The 14,630-nt window shown below is 37.9% G+C and overlaps 1 protein-coding gene across 1 annotated transcript in view; it reads right to left on the reverse strand.

Annotated features, from left to right (window-relative positions):
• Window positions 1–14,630, reverse strand: part of gli3 (GLI family zinc finger 3) — a 153,065-nt gene that overhangs the window by 16,181 nt on the left and 122,254 nt on the right. The window contains exons 8-13 of the mRNA XM_051098052.1: window positions 13,706–13,922; window positions 10,570–10,683; window positions 9,269–9,409; window positions 2,368–2,517; window positions 2,041–2,205; window positions 1,323–1,616 (exon numbers count right to left, since the gene is read on the reverse strand). Coding sequence (XP_050954009.1) covers window positions 1,323–1,616; window positions 2,041–2,205; window positions 2,368–2,517; window positions 9,269–9,409; window positions 10,570–10,683; window positions 13,706–13,922 — 1,081 coding nt within the window. The remainder of the gene's footprint in view (window positions 1–1,322; window positions 1,617–2,040; window positions 2,206–2,367; window positions 2,518–9,268; window positions 9,410–10,569; window positions 10,684–13,705; window positions 13,923–14,630) is intronic.

Below are 14,630 nucleotides of genomic sequence, written 5' to 3' on the forward strand. Positions count from 1 at the left end.
CACTCCAGCTCCTCCCGAGGTGGCAGCTCCTGCTGCAGAACCTCCCGAGTCGGCGGCGTCCACTTCTGAACTCTCTGCCTGTCCTGTTACAGTCAAGGAGACCGTCTATGAACTCTCTGCCTGTCCTGCCATGGCCGTTGTTAACCTCTCTGTGCTCTCTGCCTGATCCCCCTTGGTCTTTTGCACCATCTGCTCCACTGTGGGGATCTTCGGACCTATCTTCTCAGCAGTGGTGATCTTCAGCTCTGCTCTGGTGCTCTGTAGCTCTGTCTGTTCTGCCCTGGTGCTCTTCAGCTTCACCCTGGTGTTCTGCAGCTCTGCCCTGGCTCCTTCTTCTGCCGGCCTTGCCTCATTCTCCAGGCCCTCCTGCATGTGAGCCTGGCCCTCCACGTTTGTTAATAAAGCCCTACATTTGGATCCCCAACTCCATTGTTATGACTTCCACGTTACAAAATAAATCAAATCAACATTTGATTTGACCACCTATTGCACTGACAACAGCTTTTGTCCTAGGTATACTTGCACATATTTTTTCAGGTAGCTTTGCAGATAGGTTTGTTTAAGCAAAAGGAATGTTTGGAAATGTAAGCTGGTATTTCCTACTGACACACTAAATAAAAAATATAGAAATAAATGACTTAAAGTGACTTTTTTTTTTGGTGAAAATACTAATGGCTTAAGACACTCGCATAGTAGTGTAGACCTAAATAATGAACCGGAACACAATGAAACCACAAGTTCAGACACAGCTCACTAATTTAAAACCAAGTTGCAGAGCTGTACGTATACAGTTACTAGAGGTAACTTTATCATGCAAGCTGATATAATACTCATGGGACTGTAGGCAACAATACTGTGACAACAAAGTATGCACCATGCTACAAATAAAAAACATTACTAATAATTATGGTGGAGATGTCATGATGCTGTTGACCAATGACTGAATAATTGTTCCAGATGGCCCAGAATTGAAAGGACAGAATGAGCAGTGAAAAGAGAAAAAATATCAGACCTATAATGACATCACCATTCTCACCTGATCACCCACTGTCCTTAGTAAGAGAGGAAAAGTAATGCATGTGGTAGTGGACAAAAAAAGATTCAGTTATTAATTTGAACATGCATGACAAGATGTAGCTGGCTGTAAGCATGTATTAGCTGAGCAGTTATGAAACCAGGAAAGGAAGGAGTAAACATTAATAATACAAAAGACATAAAAGGTTATGTTTTTTAAAAGGTTAGTTATTTATGGAGTTGAAACTTTAGCTTAGCAAACCATCATTTTTTGTTTTCATTCATTTTTAACATAGAAGGAGGCTTACCATGGGCTTCTCTGTTTTGATTGACTTGACTTGTAGACATTCGTCCTGTTTCGAGGTAGCATGGTTATACTCCCTTTGGTCAGTGATCGCTCTGAGAGGCAGTTGTCCTGGTGACTGACCTTGTCCATTACCTCCAGGTTCTCTGGGCTGAGGTGGGGGACGCGGGTATGTATCTCCACGCTGCTTCTTGGTGACATGCGCTTCAGGACCATGCACAGTCTTAACATGTTTTCGTAAAGAGCTGGGATCAGTGTATCGTTTAGTGCAACCAGGGATTTTACACACATATGGTTTCTGAGAGAAATAAAGAGAGAGGGAGCATTGGCATTTGAACTACTTAAAGTCAACGTGAATGGTAATTACAACCCATGTATTTTGATTGAAAATAATATTCAACAATAAAATTACGATGGGACATAATTTTCTCCAACAAGAATTTATTTCATCCTTGAAAGAGCTAGCTGGAAATGATTGCTGTATAGCAGGAAGTTAAAAGGGCTGAAGAACAAAACAGCTTGGTGATGTCAGCCAAAATGGAAAGTTCTAAATTGGAATCAAGTCATCACATTTTCGAAGAAAAAATTTTACTTTACTAAAGACACTGTTTTTCCTGTTGCAATAATGTGCACAATTAAATTGTTCACGATAAGACCAGAAACATGTAATAATAAATAGGGTCAATTTTGGTAACTTGGTATATTAATGTGTGTGAATTTACCTCATTGGAGTGTGTGCGATTCTGGTGTTTGGCTCGGTCTGAAGCATTGGAAAAGGCTTTGTTGCAGCCTTCATGTTCACACACGTAGGGTTTCTCTCCTGTGTGTGACCGCAAATGTGTCTTCAGGTTCTCCAGTCTGGAGTAGGCCTTTGAACAGCCTTCAAACTGAGAGAGAAAAGGACACACAGTTAAATTGATTTTTTCTAGACAGACCAAGGCTGTTGAAGCAGGTAGGTTCTCAGGTAAGCCCACAGTGAAAGTTGTCCTACCTACTGAAACGAGTGTCTGAAAACAAAAAATACCAAATGTATTTATTATAAATCTCACCGTGCATTTATGAGGCTTCTCTCCTGTATGTCTGCGCATGTGCACTACAAGCATGTACTGGGCCTTAAAGGGTTTCTGCTCTCTTGAACATTCCTCCCAGCGACATACAAACTCCTTCTTTTCTCCATGGATGTGATCGTTGTTTATGTGCTGTGAGAGAAAGAGAAGGTCAAAATTCATGTTATGCCATGGTATGGTCTGATGAAAATCTTTTGCTTACGTCTTCTTTAACAAAGAGTTGTACATTTCAAAATATGAGTTTGCATCTACTAACTCATCTACTTTGTAGGTGAAATATGCAATGGCATTTTTGTGCCACTAGAGGGCTTCAGGATCACAAAATTGAGCCTTTAACAACTGCTCATTAACAGGGTAACCATTGCAAGCACTGCAAGAGTCTACTGTAGCTTAATGTTTCACCCCAGACATTAACACATTAATTATATCTATGTATTATCTTGAACTAATAGAAGAAATTCATCATTAAAATAGGGTTTACACTAAGGAGGATGTCTAGGGTTAAAGTGTCTTGTCTACTGGCCAGCAGCTGCAGTATTTAAGGAAACTTACAGAACCAAAATGTTTAAATGTTACTCAGACATTTACATGAGCCTGTCTTTATCTTCAATGTGTCTTTTGTCAGGCTTTACATGCAGTTTGTATAGAAACCAATTTTTTCTTTATTGTGACAGGACAGTATTTAGACAGAAAGCAAAGTGAAAGAGAGAGGGGAATGGGATCGGGAAAGGTCCAGAAACCAGGACCCAAACTCAGGATGCCCGAAGCGCAATGGTGCTACATGTGACTAAAATCTGAAACTAAAATAAAAATCTGAAATTATACTATACTTAGTCATAGTTATGATATTAAAAATTGAAATGGTAACATAAAAATACAAAATTAGTCAGAAGCCAAAACTATGACATACTAAATCATAAATATGACAGAAAAAGTCAAAATCTTAAGAAAAGTAATTTCATCTCATTCTGGTCAGTGTCACATGAAGCCATTCAGACATCTGTATGATCCTTTGTTCCTTGATATTTTAAACCCACTGCTTCTCCTCACACCATTATTCTTTCTCATTTGTCATCTTTCAATTTCCTCTTCTCTCTCTCTCTCTCTCTCTCTCATCTGCTCAGTATGCTCAGTCTGCTGTGAGTGAGCATGGTTTGTGAGTCTCAGTGTCCGATTTAAACGGGATTTCAAATAAAACCCTGTCACCTCCCATCACTATAGGCCTATGGCCTTGCCATGACAAGTGCTGACAGTTGTGCTACTGTGGCAACTTTCAATCTAAGGCTTCGGGAGGGGTGGAGCAGAAGTGGGGGATGCATTTGGGAGTGAAAGATATCAACGTTTAGTGAAAGCATCTCTAATGCCAGAGCTTTCCAACTGCAGCCTAGCACCTTTATTCACCCCTGTTGTTGATACTGTCACCTCTGGCTTAACCAAACCCCAATACCTCCTCTCTTTCGCTTTCATTTGCCACTTTTTTGTCCTTCAAGCCATCAATTCCCTGTTGTGTTTTTTCTATCTTTCTCTCAACATGCTGCCTCTGCTTAGGTCCTTCTCATTTTCTTTATGTAACCTTTTTTTTTTCTTTTTTTTTGTCAGGTCATTTCTGTCACACACACACACACAGGGAGTTGTGAAGAGTTGAAGGTTTCAAAGAAAAACACATTTTAATGCAAACTGAGTAGATGAGGTCAACATCTGGCATCCACACAAAGACAACAGTGTGCAGCACTTATGAGTGCTTTTCCTGTCCCGAAGCCATTTGATTTCAAAGCGACAGACACAATATCCTGAACATAAGTGAACAGGATTAATGAACTCCAAAGCAATAGAGCATCTCTGCAAGAGATAGAAAATCTTGGATGGAAGACATGAAGAATATGCAAGAGAAAGACAGACAGACAAGCCAAAAGACAAAGACAAAACAGAAAAAGAAAGACAGTCAGTGAGTTGACTTCCCTCACATACAGAGCAGAAGAGGGGACAGACCAGAGTGACAGCAGGAAGGCCAAGAAAAGGCAGAGTAAAACAGCTTCTAAAAAAAGAGTGAGAGGTGGCAGCAGAGACAGAGAGCAGAGCTCATCCTCTATTCCTCTTCATGACACAAAGGCGGCCTGCATCACAGTCCTCTCTGTCACCTCACTGCAGTTGCAGCAAACTTTCACAGAGTTTGGGTGAGGAACATGCACATTTGTATGTGCGTGAGCGAGTGTGTATGCGCCCACTCCATTTTTGCACTTCTACATCACCAGACATCGAAGTCGGACTGTCATTCAAACCTTCCTTTTAGAGCCGAACTTCAGTCACCTGTCTGGGCTGATTTTACAGCAAATGATCACCATAAGAATGTCCAGTCACACTTTATTTTAAGGATGTAGAATATGGTCATGCAGAATATGTGCTTTATAAGTACTAATAAATAGCCAGTATGTTATGAATAGGCATGCTAATAAGCAACTATCTAATAGTGAGAATTGTTCCCTATACTAAAGTGTTACCGAATGTCCTTAATTGAGAATAATTGTCCAACAGACTTTGTTTTAACATCTAATTATTTTCACCCATAAAACATGGTGCATTGAACTACTTTATAAGGACAAAGTATATTTCAGTTTTGACACAACGATTAGCGTATGTGTACAGCTGAAGGCATAGCCTTTTAAAGTATACTCCACTCAATAGTGTGCATGAACTCAGGCAGTTAACACGTGCACTACAAAGGTTCATCTTTGTCCAATGTCTGTGCTGTTTCTCTCCAGTCTTTTTACCCATTTAAGTGTAATAAGTCTTAACGCCCTTACACAAGCACTCGTCAGCAGGGTGTCTATTATTACCTTCTTGAGTAGTTTGTTTTTGTTTCAACTGTGAAATGATGGGCCGGGCCAGTGTTGCTAAGTGAGCTAAGCATACAGTATGCATGGTTTGACGAACCATGCAGCATGTATGCAGTACACATATACTATGCTGATGATAAAATTTACATTTTATCATCATTTAAAATGTAAATTCATTTTTTTTAAATCTGATCATCTACTCAAAAATGTCTTCAGCCCATTGTCCATTAGTAGACTCAGTTTGTTAGTAACTTAAATACAGAATTCAGCAATGTAATCAGAATGTTTGTATAATTTCCTAAAACAAGACTGACAAGACATGACTGACATTTTTAAATTTTTTAAATTTTCTTTTTTTTTTTTTCACAGACTGTTAACAGGTCTAAGAACAGCAAATAAAAACCCCTAGCTTGAGTACATTGACTTGGATTAATGAATATTTGTCAACACTCGATTTAAAACTACTCTTTCATCCTCTCTTTTATACCTCACTCTAAGAAGGATTCCCTGTGGCATGTGATCCGTCTGCCAGCTCTGTCACTCAATAATGCGGAGAAAGAGCGGCAGAGAGAGATTGCAACACATCCCTGAATGCTGGTACACTCACTTGTACAAATGAGCTTAATGCTGTCGTGCGTGATGCATGACCTGGCCATGCTGATAAATAGATGGAAAAGGAAGAGAGGGAGGGGGTGACACTAATGCCCTGATGGCCTGATGTAATGGCAATGGTTATTGAGCGGATGATGCCGTTGTTGTAAGTGAGCGCGGCTGCGGCTGAGGGAAATAGACTAACAGGTGCTGATGCTACACTCGCAGCTCAGAGGAGAGATCTATTCATCTTCGGCCTGCCACAGTACAGGACGACAGCAACCACTGGGACTCCCAGATTTGTAGGAAGGAACAAGATGCTTACTTTTATTTGTTTGCTGCACGCAAACACAAACACATACACACTAGGGCATAACTCCAGATATATATTTTGTTTTCCTACTTTTGAGAAAAATAGACTGTGTGAAGTACAATATTTTCAGATTACTGCTTTCCACCATAGTGCACACATGCATGACTGCCCTAATTTGCAGCTCTCTTAAATTTATCTGTATTGTCTTCTTATCTGGCTAGTTTTTCTAGGCCGTGGCCTGCACCATTAAAATGCAACCATGCATGAAAAGTGCCTGTTTTCACGCCAATTTCACAAAGCTCCAGGATCCACAACAGCGTTTAGTGTTATCAAACGCACACTAATAAATCATGCTCTCCTTTCTCATGTCAGTTGCTAAAGCGCAATGAAAAAAGCGGAAAAAGCTGACAAGAGGCATAAAAAGATGAAGAGCAAGAGGGAGAGCGAGTATGAGAGAGTAACAATAGTAATGTGCGCGGGGGGAGTCAATTGGCATGTGTAATTCAGTGCAGCCTTTTCATCTCCGTGTAAGATACTCCAGACAGATAAGGTGTCTAATCCTCTGCCTGATCAAAAAAAATCTACATTTTGCCAATTAAAGGGTCCTTGCTAGCAGCCAGATAGGGGCCCGTCTTCCCACTCAGCCATAGTTTATCTCCCCCAGCACAGGGAGGAGCACAGAGTAGCTTAAATATGCTATTCTTACCATACACACACAAGGACACAGACCACCCCACAGCGCCACCATCAGTCAGAACCACCATGAGGGTGGAGGGAGAGACAGAGTCTGAGAGAGAGAGGATCTGAAACTCTTGCCAAATGAGAATACAGCAAATGAGAGCACAAATTGACTCTGTTGTAAAAAAAAAAAAAAAAAAAGAAAAGAAAAAGAATATACTGTAGGGCTAAATATGACACTTTTGCTAATTCAAATGAGTAGTTTACAACAACAAATTGAATATCAATTCAACAGATAATGTCAAAAAAAAAAAAAAAACTTATACTGTTTTAACTGTTGAATCCAGTCAAAGAAAGACAAGACTTCAGAAGTAGGATAGGGAAAAAATTGTATTTTTAAGGGGGGTGGGGAGTTACAAACATTTCATGTCTCTCTATTTCATTCACTACTGGGCAACCTGGTTTTTAGCAAACCCACATACATCAGCAACAATAAAGATCCCTTTAATTTAGAGTTCCCCTACTGAGAAGTAGGCACGGAGAAACACTGGGAGAGACCCAAGGCACCTGTAGTGGGGGTATCAGGACCAGACTGTTTGAAAATACAAGGGAATTAGTTCAAAAGTAATCAAGAAAAGGGAAAATAATTAAATAAATCAGCAAAAATTGACACCCGGCTAGTTTATGCTGACTGTGTAGAGCAGATAAGTGTGCTAAGTTGCAGAGATTTGATGTTTATCTTATCGAGAGTGCTAAAGCTGTGCCGATAAAAGAACCCAGCTATGCGTCATGGTGCAAGCATGTTTCACATAGCTGAAAATGCACATCCGCATCACAGAAAAACTATATTACAACGTAAAATTAGACTGTGATATGTAGGGAAAAGATGTATGCTAGTACATCTATATAAAAGTATGATAAAACATTTGATGCGAAAGTTTGGAACTGTACATTTCTTTTCTTTTCTCCCTCCAAAAAATCTTATTTTCTCATAAGGTTGTAGAATATGGGGAGTGATCTTTTATTGCTTTTATATTTGGAAATACAACGCCCCCCCCCACCAACACGAGCCTTTGTTGAGATTCGCTGTGGTCCACACACTACACTCATCCTATTACTGAGGAAAGAGTGATAAGAAGCCTCATCCCTCATTCAGCTGAATCAGTGCGGAGGGACTCAAGGAAATATTTTTATTAGCATGTTTCTTCTGATTTAACAGCAGCATAGAAAATGGCAAAATAAAACACAATAAATGAAAAAGGCAAAACAATCGGAAAACAAAGAGACAGATGAAACAGAGCAATGAGAATCTGATTTGAGGAATATTGGATATTGATGTTAAAGACATATTTTATTAATTTCTTGCTTAAAAAAAATTAATAGATAGAGATCCAAACTGCTGCATAAAAGCATAAAATTCCAAATTAATAAAAACATTTTCAACAATCCTGTGACATTGTACTAAAACAATTTTGTACAAGAAAATGTATAAAAAATGTACACACACACACACACACACAAATACACACAGTGGTTTCCAAGTTTTATGGGGACCCTCCATAAACATAATGTTTTTTATACTGTACAAACTGTGTTTTCTATCATTTTACCCTACCCCTAAACCTACTCCTCACAAAATACTTTCTGCAATTTTATTTATTTTTCTTTTTTTCTTTTTTCTATTCTGTATTTATAACCTGGTGTCCCCACAAGGTCAAAATTCACTGGCACTACTACACATGTGGGGACATTTGGTCTCCATAACATAGAAAATACCAGGAGCACACACACGAACGCAAATTAAAGATTTTAAACTAAATGTAATCTAAAATTTTGATAAAAAATAATTTGTAATTTGTCAACTCAATTACTAAATAAATATTTCACCTAAAACCTTAAAATAATTGTTACATATAGCAAAATACAGGTATATCCCTCTTTCAAAGGCACAGCCAAGAAGTTGTCAAGAAATTTAAGCTTTGAGGACAAGACTTCAAATGTGGGAGGCAGGCCATTACAACTGGAGGCTTTCAATTATAGATAGGGGTTAGCATGGCTGCCATGGATTGCCATGTCAGAGTAGGGATAGACAGCCGTGAAGAACTGGGAATCTTTCTATCAGATGCCTTTGGTCGGGGTTGGTGTGTGTTTCTGTGAATGTGTGTGTTTGTGTGGATTATAGGAGAAAAGAGTGGTTAAAGAATGTCTGTGTGTGTTGTCCAGAGAGAAATGGTTAAAGGGGACAGTGGTGTATTTTCACACAAAGTGGGCTTTCATGTCCTTTTACTCTCTGCTTAAGCTTGGGAGTGGCTGTGACAAATAGGATGTCTGAAGCCAAGTATAGGCTTTCAAGATATTTGTGTGTATATGTGTGTCTTTTCCACCTATTTCAGAGCCTCATCATGAATGATTCTATTAAGAGACTGAACATTTAAACTGATGAAACATAAACGTTGTGTCCACTCACATGCACAAGCTGCTCTTGGGTGTCAAACTCCCTGCAGCAACCCTCCCAGTGGCAGTTGGTCTCATACACCACCTCTGGCTCCTGCTTGCCCTCCTCTTTATCGCCCTCCTCTTTCACTAGTGTCATTCCATCCGTTTGTTCCTGCACAAACACATGCAGCCAAATAATGAGGGCATATGGGTTAATAATTTGACACAATTTTTTTTGTCATTATCTATTTATTTAAAATACAAATTCAATTCATGCATTACTTGAATACACCTCTTCTATGATGAGCATGGTTTTAATTTCTGATTTTTGAATGAATTAAATTCATATGATTTCTTAAAATGAATTTTGAACTTTTTTTTTTTTTTTTTTTTTTTCAAAAGTGTCAGGATTGTACAATTGTCCTTTGTATTACTATAGCATGACATGAATGAAATTACTTCATTTTGAGATAACAAGTTATGTGTGACCTGGGAAATGTGAATTATTTAATAGTACAGACAATGATAAATTCATTTATTTTGTGTACATGACAGCTAGATGTATACCTTATTTGTATCATGAACACAATGCTAAAATTAATAAAAATGCATCTGACATTTGGAATATCTCTTGAGAAAACATTTTGCTGTATGCCTTTACAGGGATGCTATTCCTTTTATGAAAGAAAAAATGCCCTGGAAAAAGCACTTTGCTCGGTACGTGCACAATTTATGCAGAATTGGCAGTTGTTTAAGTAAGTTTAAGAAGTGTTAACAGCTTTGGAAATGGAAATCAGGATTTGTGAATTCAGAGCTGGTTGTTGGTTATCTAATTTAGGTCTAGTTCTTGTATGTGTGTGAGAGAGAGAGAGAATAATGTAAAAAAAAAAAAAAACTACAGAAAGGGGCCTGCAGAAAATTAAATAAGAAAAACAATAAAAGCATGGACTAAAAAATACAAGACGGAGGGCCATTTATGCCATCCAGCAGTCGTCAAGCCATCAGTTTATAAGGGGCATTGTAGAAAATGTGTCATCTAATTTTTATTTCATTTTTCCATTCAGTTAAGCATCTGATTGAAAGAAAAAACAATTTCCTTCTGAAGCTTTAGAGATCAATGAGGCTTATCGCATCTGAAACAGTGCCACAACAGGCAACCAAATCAAACACGCAAATAAATAGCTTTACGGTACGTCACATAATTGGTCCCAAAGCTCTTGCTGCGTGTGCATGTGTGGGAACTGTCTCTTTGAGTGATTTTTTTTTTTTTTCGAGAGGTTTTTGTTGTTGTTGTGTGATTTTAGCCCTATATATGTGTGCACATGTGCATACCTGTACGCTAACGCCTCCAGGGCTAGGTGGCTCCTCATCTGGTTTGATTTTGGAGCGTTTGTGATGCATGGGGTCCCCTGTGCTACTCACAGCTGACTCACTGGTGGGTTTACTCTAGAAACAAATATTTTAAAAACAGGAATAAAAAATGACCAAATCATCATCATCCTTATCATAAAAAATATAGGTACAAATTCATTTTGGAAGCTGAATTACTTCAAGGTACTTCGAAGAATACCATGGTTCTGCCATGGTCTATGTCTAAAACACAGCATTAGAATCATTAATCAAAGAGTAACATGGTACTCCTTGTGAAACAGAAATATATTTTAGCATACTTTTAAAGAGAGTACTTATTAGTGTGGAAATATTATGCTTTACATTATACATTACCACTGTACTTTAGAATATAACACGGTACTATAATGGTCAGAGATGGAAAGTCGAGTCTTGAGACTTGACTTGGACTTGGACCTCGGAGATCTGTCCACACTCAGTAAACATGTCTGGTAATGGTACGTGTAGAAAAAGCATGATATTAACAAGGTACCACCCCAAACAGAAAAAAAGATCCTTCTTTTGGTAGTGTCATAATATGCATATATAAATTACAAATCTACTTCCAGGAATATTTTTTTAAAAAATACCACTGACTGATTTAAAACACAGACATTATTCACAATTTCTCCCTAAACAGTAATAACCCCTCCTCTGACTGTATTCACTCATTCACTCGTGCTCTCTCTTTCTCTTACTCTCTGCCAAAGGAAGTCCCTTGTGGCTGGCCAGAGCCAGTAAAGAAAAAGCACTCAGAGGGAGAGAAAAAAAAGTAACATTCCTTGGATGAGAGAGCAGGATTCCTTGGCTCTGAAGGAAGGTTCATTCTGCCAGACTTCTCTAGTAAAGGTTTATTTTATTTTTTTTTTTTGCTTTTAAAGCACACAAAAATACACAAATGCAAAAGAAGTTATTTAGAAAAATGACCAGGTTGTTTGTTTCCATACAACAAAAATCAGCAAAAAAAAAAAAAAAAAAAAAAAAAAAAAAAAGAATAAAAAAAAAGAAAAAAAGATTGATTACAAAAATTGCCTTAAAGGGGTCATTGGATGCAACGTTCACTTTTACATGTTGTTTGAACATTAATGTGTGTTGGCAGTGTATGTACACATCTACCCTATAATGATAAAAATACATGCAGTAGTTTCTAAATCTGTAAAAATAATATCCCCTTTTTCAAATCGTCACACTGACAGAGGCTGCTCCAACGATAGTTGATTGACATCTGACGATAGTTGATAGTTGACTGAGCCGCTGAAGATGCAGTGGATTACGCTTGTTTGTGAATGGAATGCACCTCCCGATCTACATAAATGCGTCTGTGTTCGCGCAAATCATTCGTAATCCAGCTTCACTTACAGCAGAAGTGAGTATAAGGGTTTTTTATGAATCTTTGCGATCACCTTTCCTAATAACGTGCTAATTAGTAAGTTTAGCGACTAAACGAGCTAAATTCGGTTAAAGTAAACAGGTTCGTCACTCCACAGAGAAAAGAAAGGGGCAGGGCGAGCAGAGCTCAATAACATTTAAAGCAGCCTCGACCAGAACAGGATATGTTTTGCAGAGCTGATTTTGGCAAGGTAAAAAGGGTGTTGTTTTACACTACCATTGAGAATTTTTAATCAAAGTCTATTATAGACTTTTCATTAAGACCCTAAAGAATCATATCAACTTGTGGAAAATAGGCATCCGATGACCCCTTTGAAAGTAGTCCATGTGACTAATGCACTATTTTCTTCTCAATCCATATATTATATGCTGAAAGCAACAAACCTTGCAAATCATAAAGGTTTTTATTCACATGAGGATGAGTAAATGATGACAGCATGTTAATTTTTGGGTGAACTATCCCTAAGTATGCATGCTAATAAATTAATAAAACACTTGAAAGAAAATCTTTGTAATATATTGTACACCACATTTAGAGTATAAAACTTTAGATCCTAGAGAAGCAAAGTGATCCAATAAAACACAATGATCTGATTTTTCTCTGTCTTTCATTTTGAGAAATGCTCACACCTTCTCTCTTTTTTAATTAATTGTTCTTTTTCGACCACATGGTGAGACAAATGTTCCAAGATGCCCTTCTATTAAAGAAGCTGGTGCTGTCTCTGGGGTCAGGCAGGGGAAATGGATGACACTGATCTAGGAAGGAGCAGTGGGGCTGTAATGGCTTGAAAGGAAAGACTGCCATTCAGAAAATCTTGGGAAAACTCATTCAACATTACACTAAGAGTTAACTCTTACTGAAGCACAAAGAAAAAAAAAAAAAACAGGAATCGATACAAAGAAAGATAATAAACAACATGATGCATTTTACCGTTTTTAATCCAGCAAACTCGGTGAGTATACATTGACAGGGCATGATCAGATGAAAAAAACTAAAGAAGAAAAACACTTATGCTTATTCTTCAAAGAGAAGGTTTGGGAATGTATCTGTGTCTGATTAATGGTGGAGGTGGCAAGAGTTTTGCTGCTAACAAGCGGGGTGTTATTTCTCAAAGGTGCCTACTGGGCAAGCTCACTGGCTCTCCACATCGAGACACAACAGAAAATACGCGCACACAAGGGAACAACTCCCTTGAGGCCTGTCTGTGCGGGAGGACTATCTGCAGCCACTCTTTCTCTGCTGTTTATATGTGCTGTCGTGTTGGTGGTGTGTGTTTTCATGAACCACACACAATAATAAATAGCACAAGCACTTGTGATAATAAGTGCTGAATAAATTTAAGCCTTGAGGGGGAAATCACTGTTTGATCTAAACAACTTCTGTTGCTTTTTAATACATGAACACCCAAAAGCAATCATGTTAAATGATTTAAAATGCATTGTGTTGTTTAAACGTAAGAATGAAAATCTCACTTAATTTCTTTTTGGTTCTTCCAGCTTTTTATGTGTATTCTAACTCGTAAAGGTTGGAAACATGGCTTAGTGGTTAACACATGCTCCAATAAAACTAAACTGTGCTACTCGTATGGGAAAGTTCGAATCCAGCTTGTGAGAAACTGTTTCCATCATATCTTCTGCACTATTATTACTATTAGCCAATTAAATAAATAATACAGAAGTGAGAACTGACCTGTGAGTCATTTGAGGTTGTAGAACGTTCTGCAGGTGGCAGACTGGAGGGAGGGATGCCAGGAACAGGTCTCTGAGTGGCAAAGGCAGGAGCTGGGTGCACAAGGGGTGGACTGTGTCCAAACGCAGAACCTACAATGCCTGGTTGCCGACTGATCAGCTGCTGATGCATTTGCAGCGTCACAGGTGTCGAAGGATATGCAAAGCTCAATGCAGGGCTGTAAGACAAATAGAAATATTAATTGTAAAATTTGGTTCATGTTACAATTTAGTGAAATTTGGTGATGTGCTAAATTATAAATTAATTTATTTATATAATATTTGCTATTGAATATTCATTCATTTATCATTTAATATTATTTATGATACACTACAGTTAAAAAGTTTGTGGTCAATAACATTTTTAACATGTTTAAAAAGAAGTCTCCTATGCTGACCAAGGTTGCATTTATTTGATCAAAATACAAAAATACTGCAAAACATTATTACAATAAAAAAAAAAAAAAAAAAAACTTTTCAATTTGCCTATTTTATAATGTAACATTTGTGTGATTACAAAGCTGAATTTTCAGCAGCAGATTTATTTGAAAGATATATACATAAATATTTATAGGTTGTTGGTTGACGTTTTTTCTTTAAATTAGCATTTCTTTCTGGCTACTTTGTGTAGGTTTTTATGTAAGTACTGGTACTACTGATTGGGCTGAGGCTGGAATTTAGCGAGTTTGAAGTAAAAGTATTTGATGGATGTATACTATGTGTCAGGAGCATTCACTCAGTATCATTATCTCATTTTTGACCGAATGGCTTTTAGCTGGTTTTGCAACTGAACTTCCAAAAGTTCCAAGAGAGTTCATGTAAAATGACGAATCACCTGATGACCAAAAAAGCTGTATTTAAGCACACTATTGAACTTTCATATATCA

The sequence above is a fragment of the Labeo rohita genome, chromosome 24 (assembly GCF_022985175.1).
Source record: "Labeo rohita strain BAU-BD-2019 chromosome 24, IGBB_LRoh.1.0, whole genome shotgun sequence".
Lineage (NCBI taxonomy): Eukaryota > Metazoa > Chordata > Actinopteri > Cypriniformes > Cyprinidae > Labeo > Labeo rohita.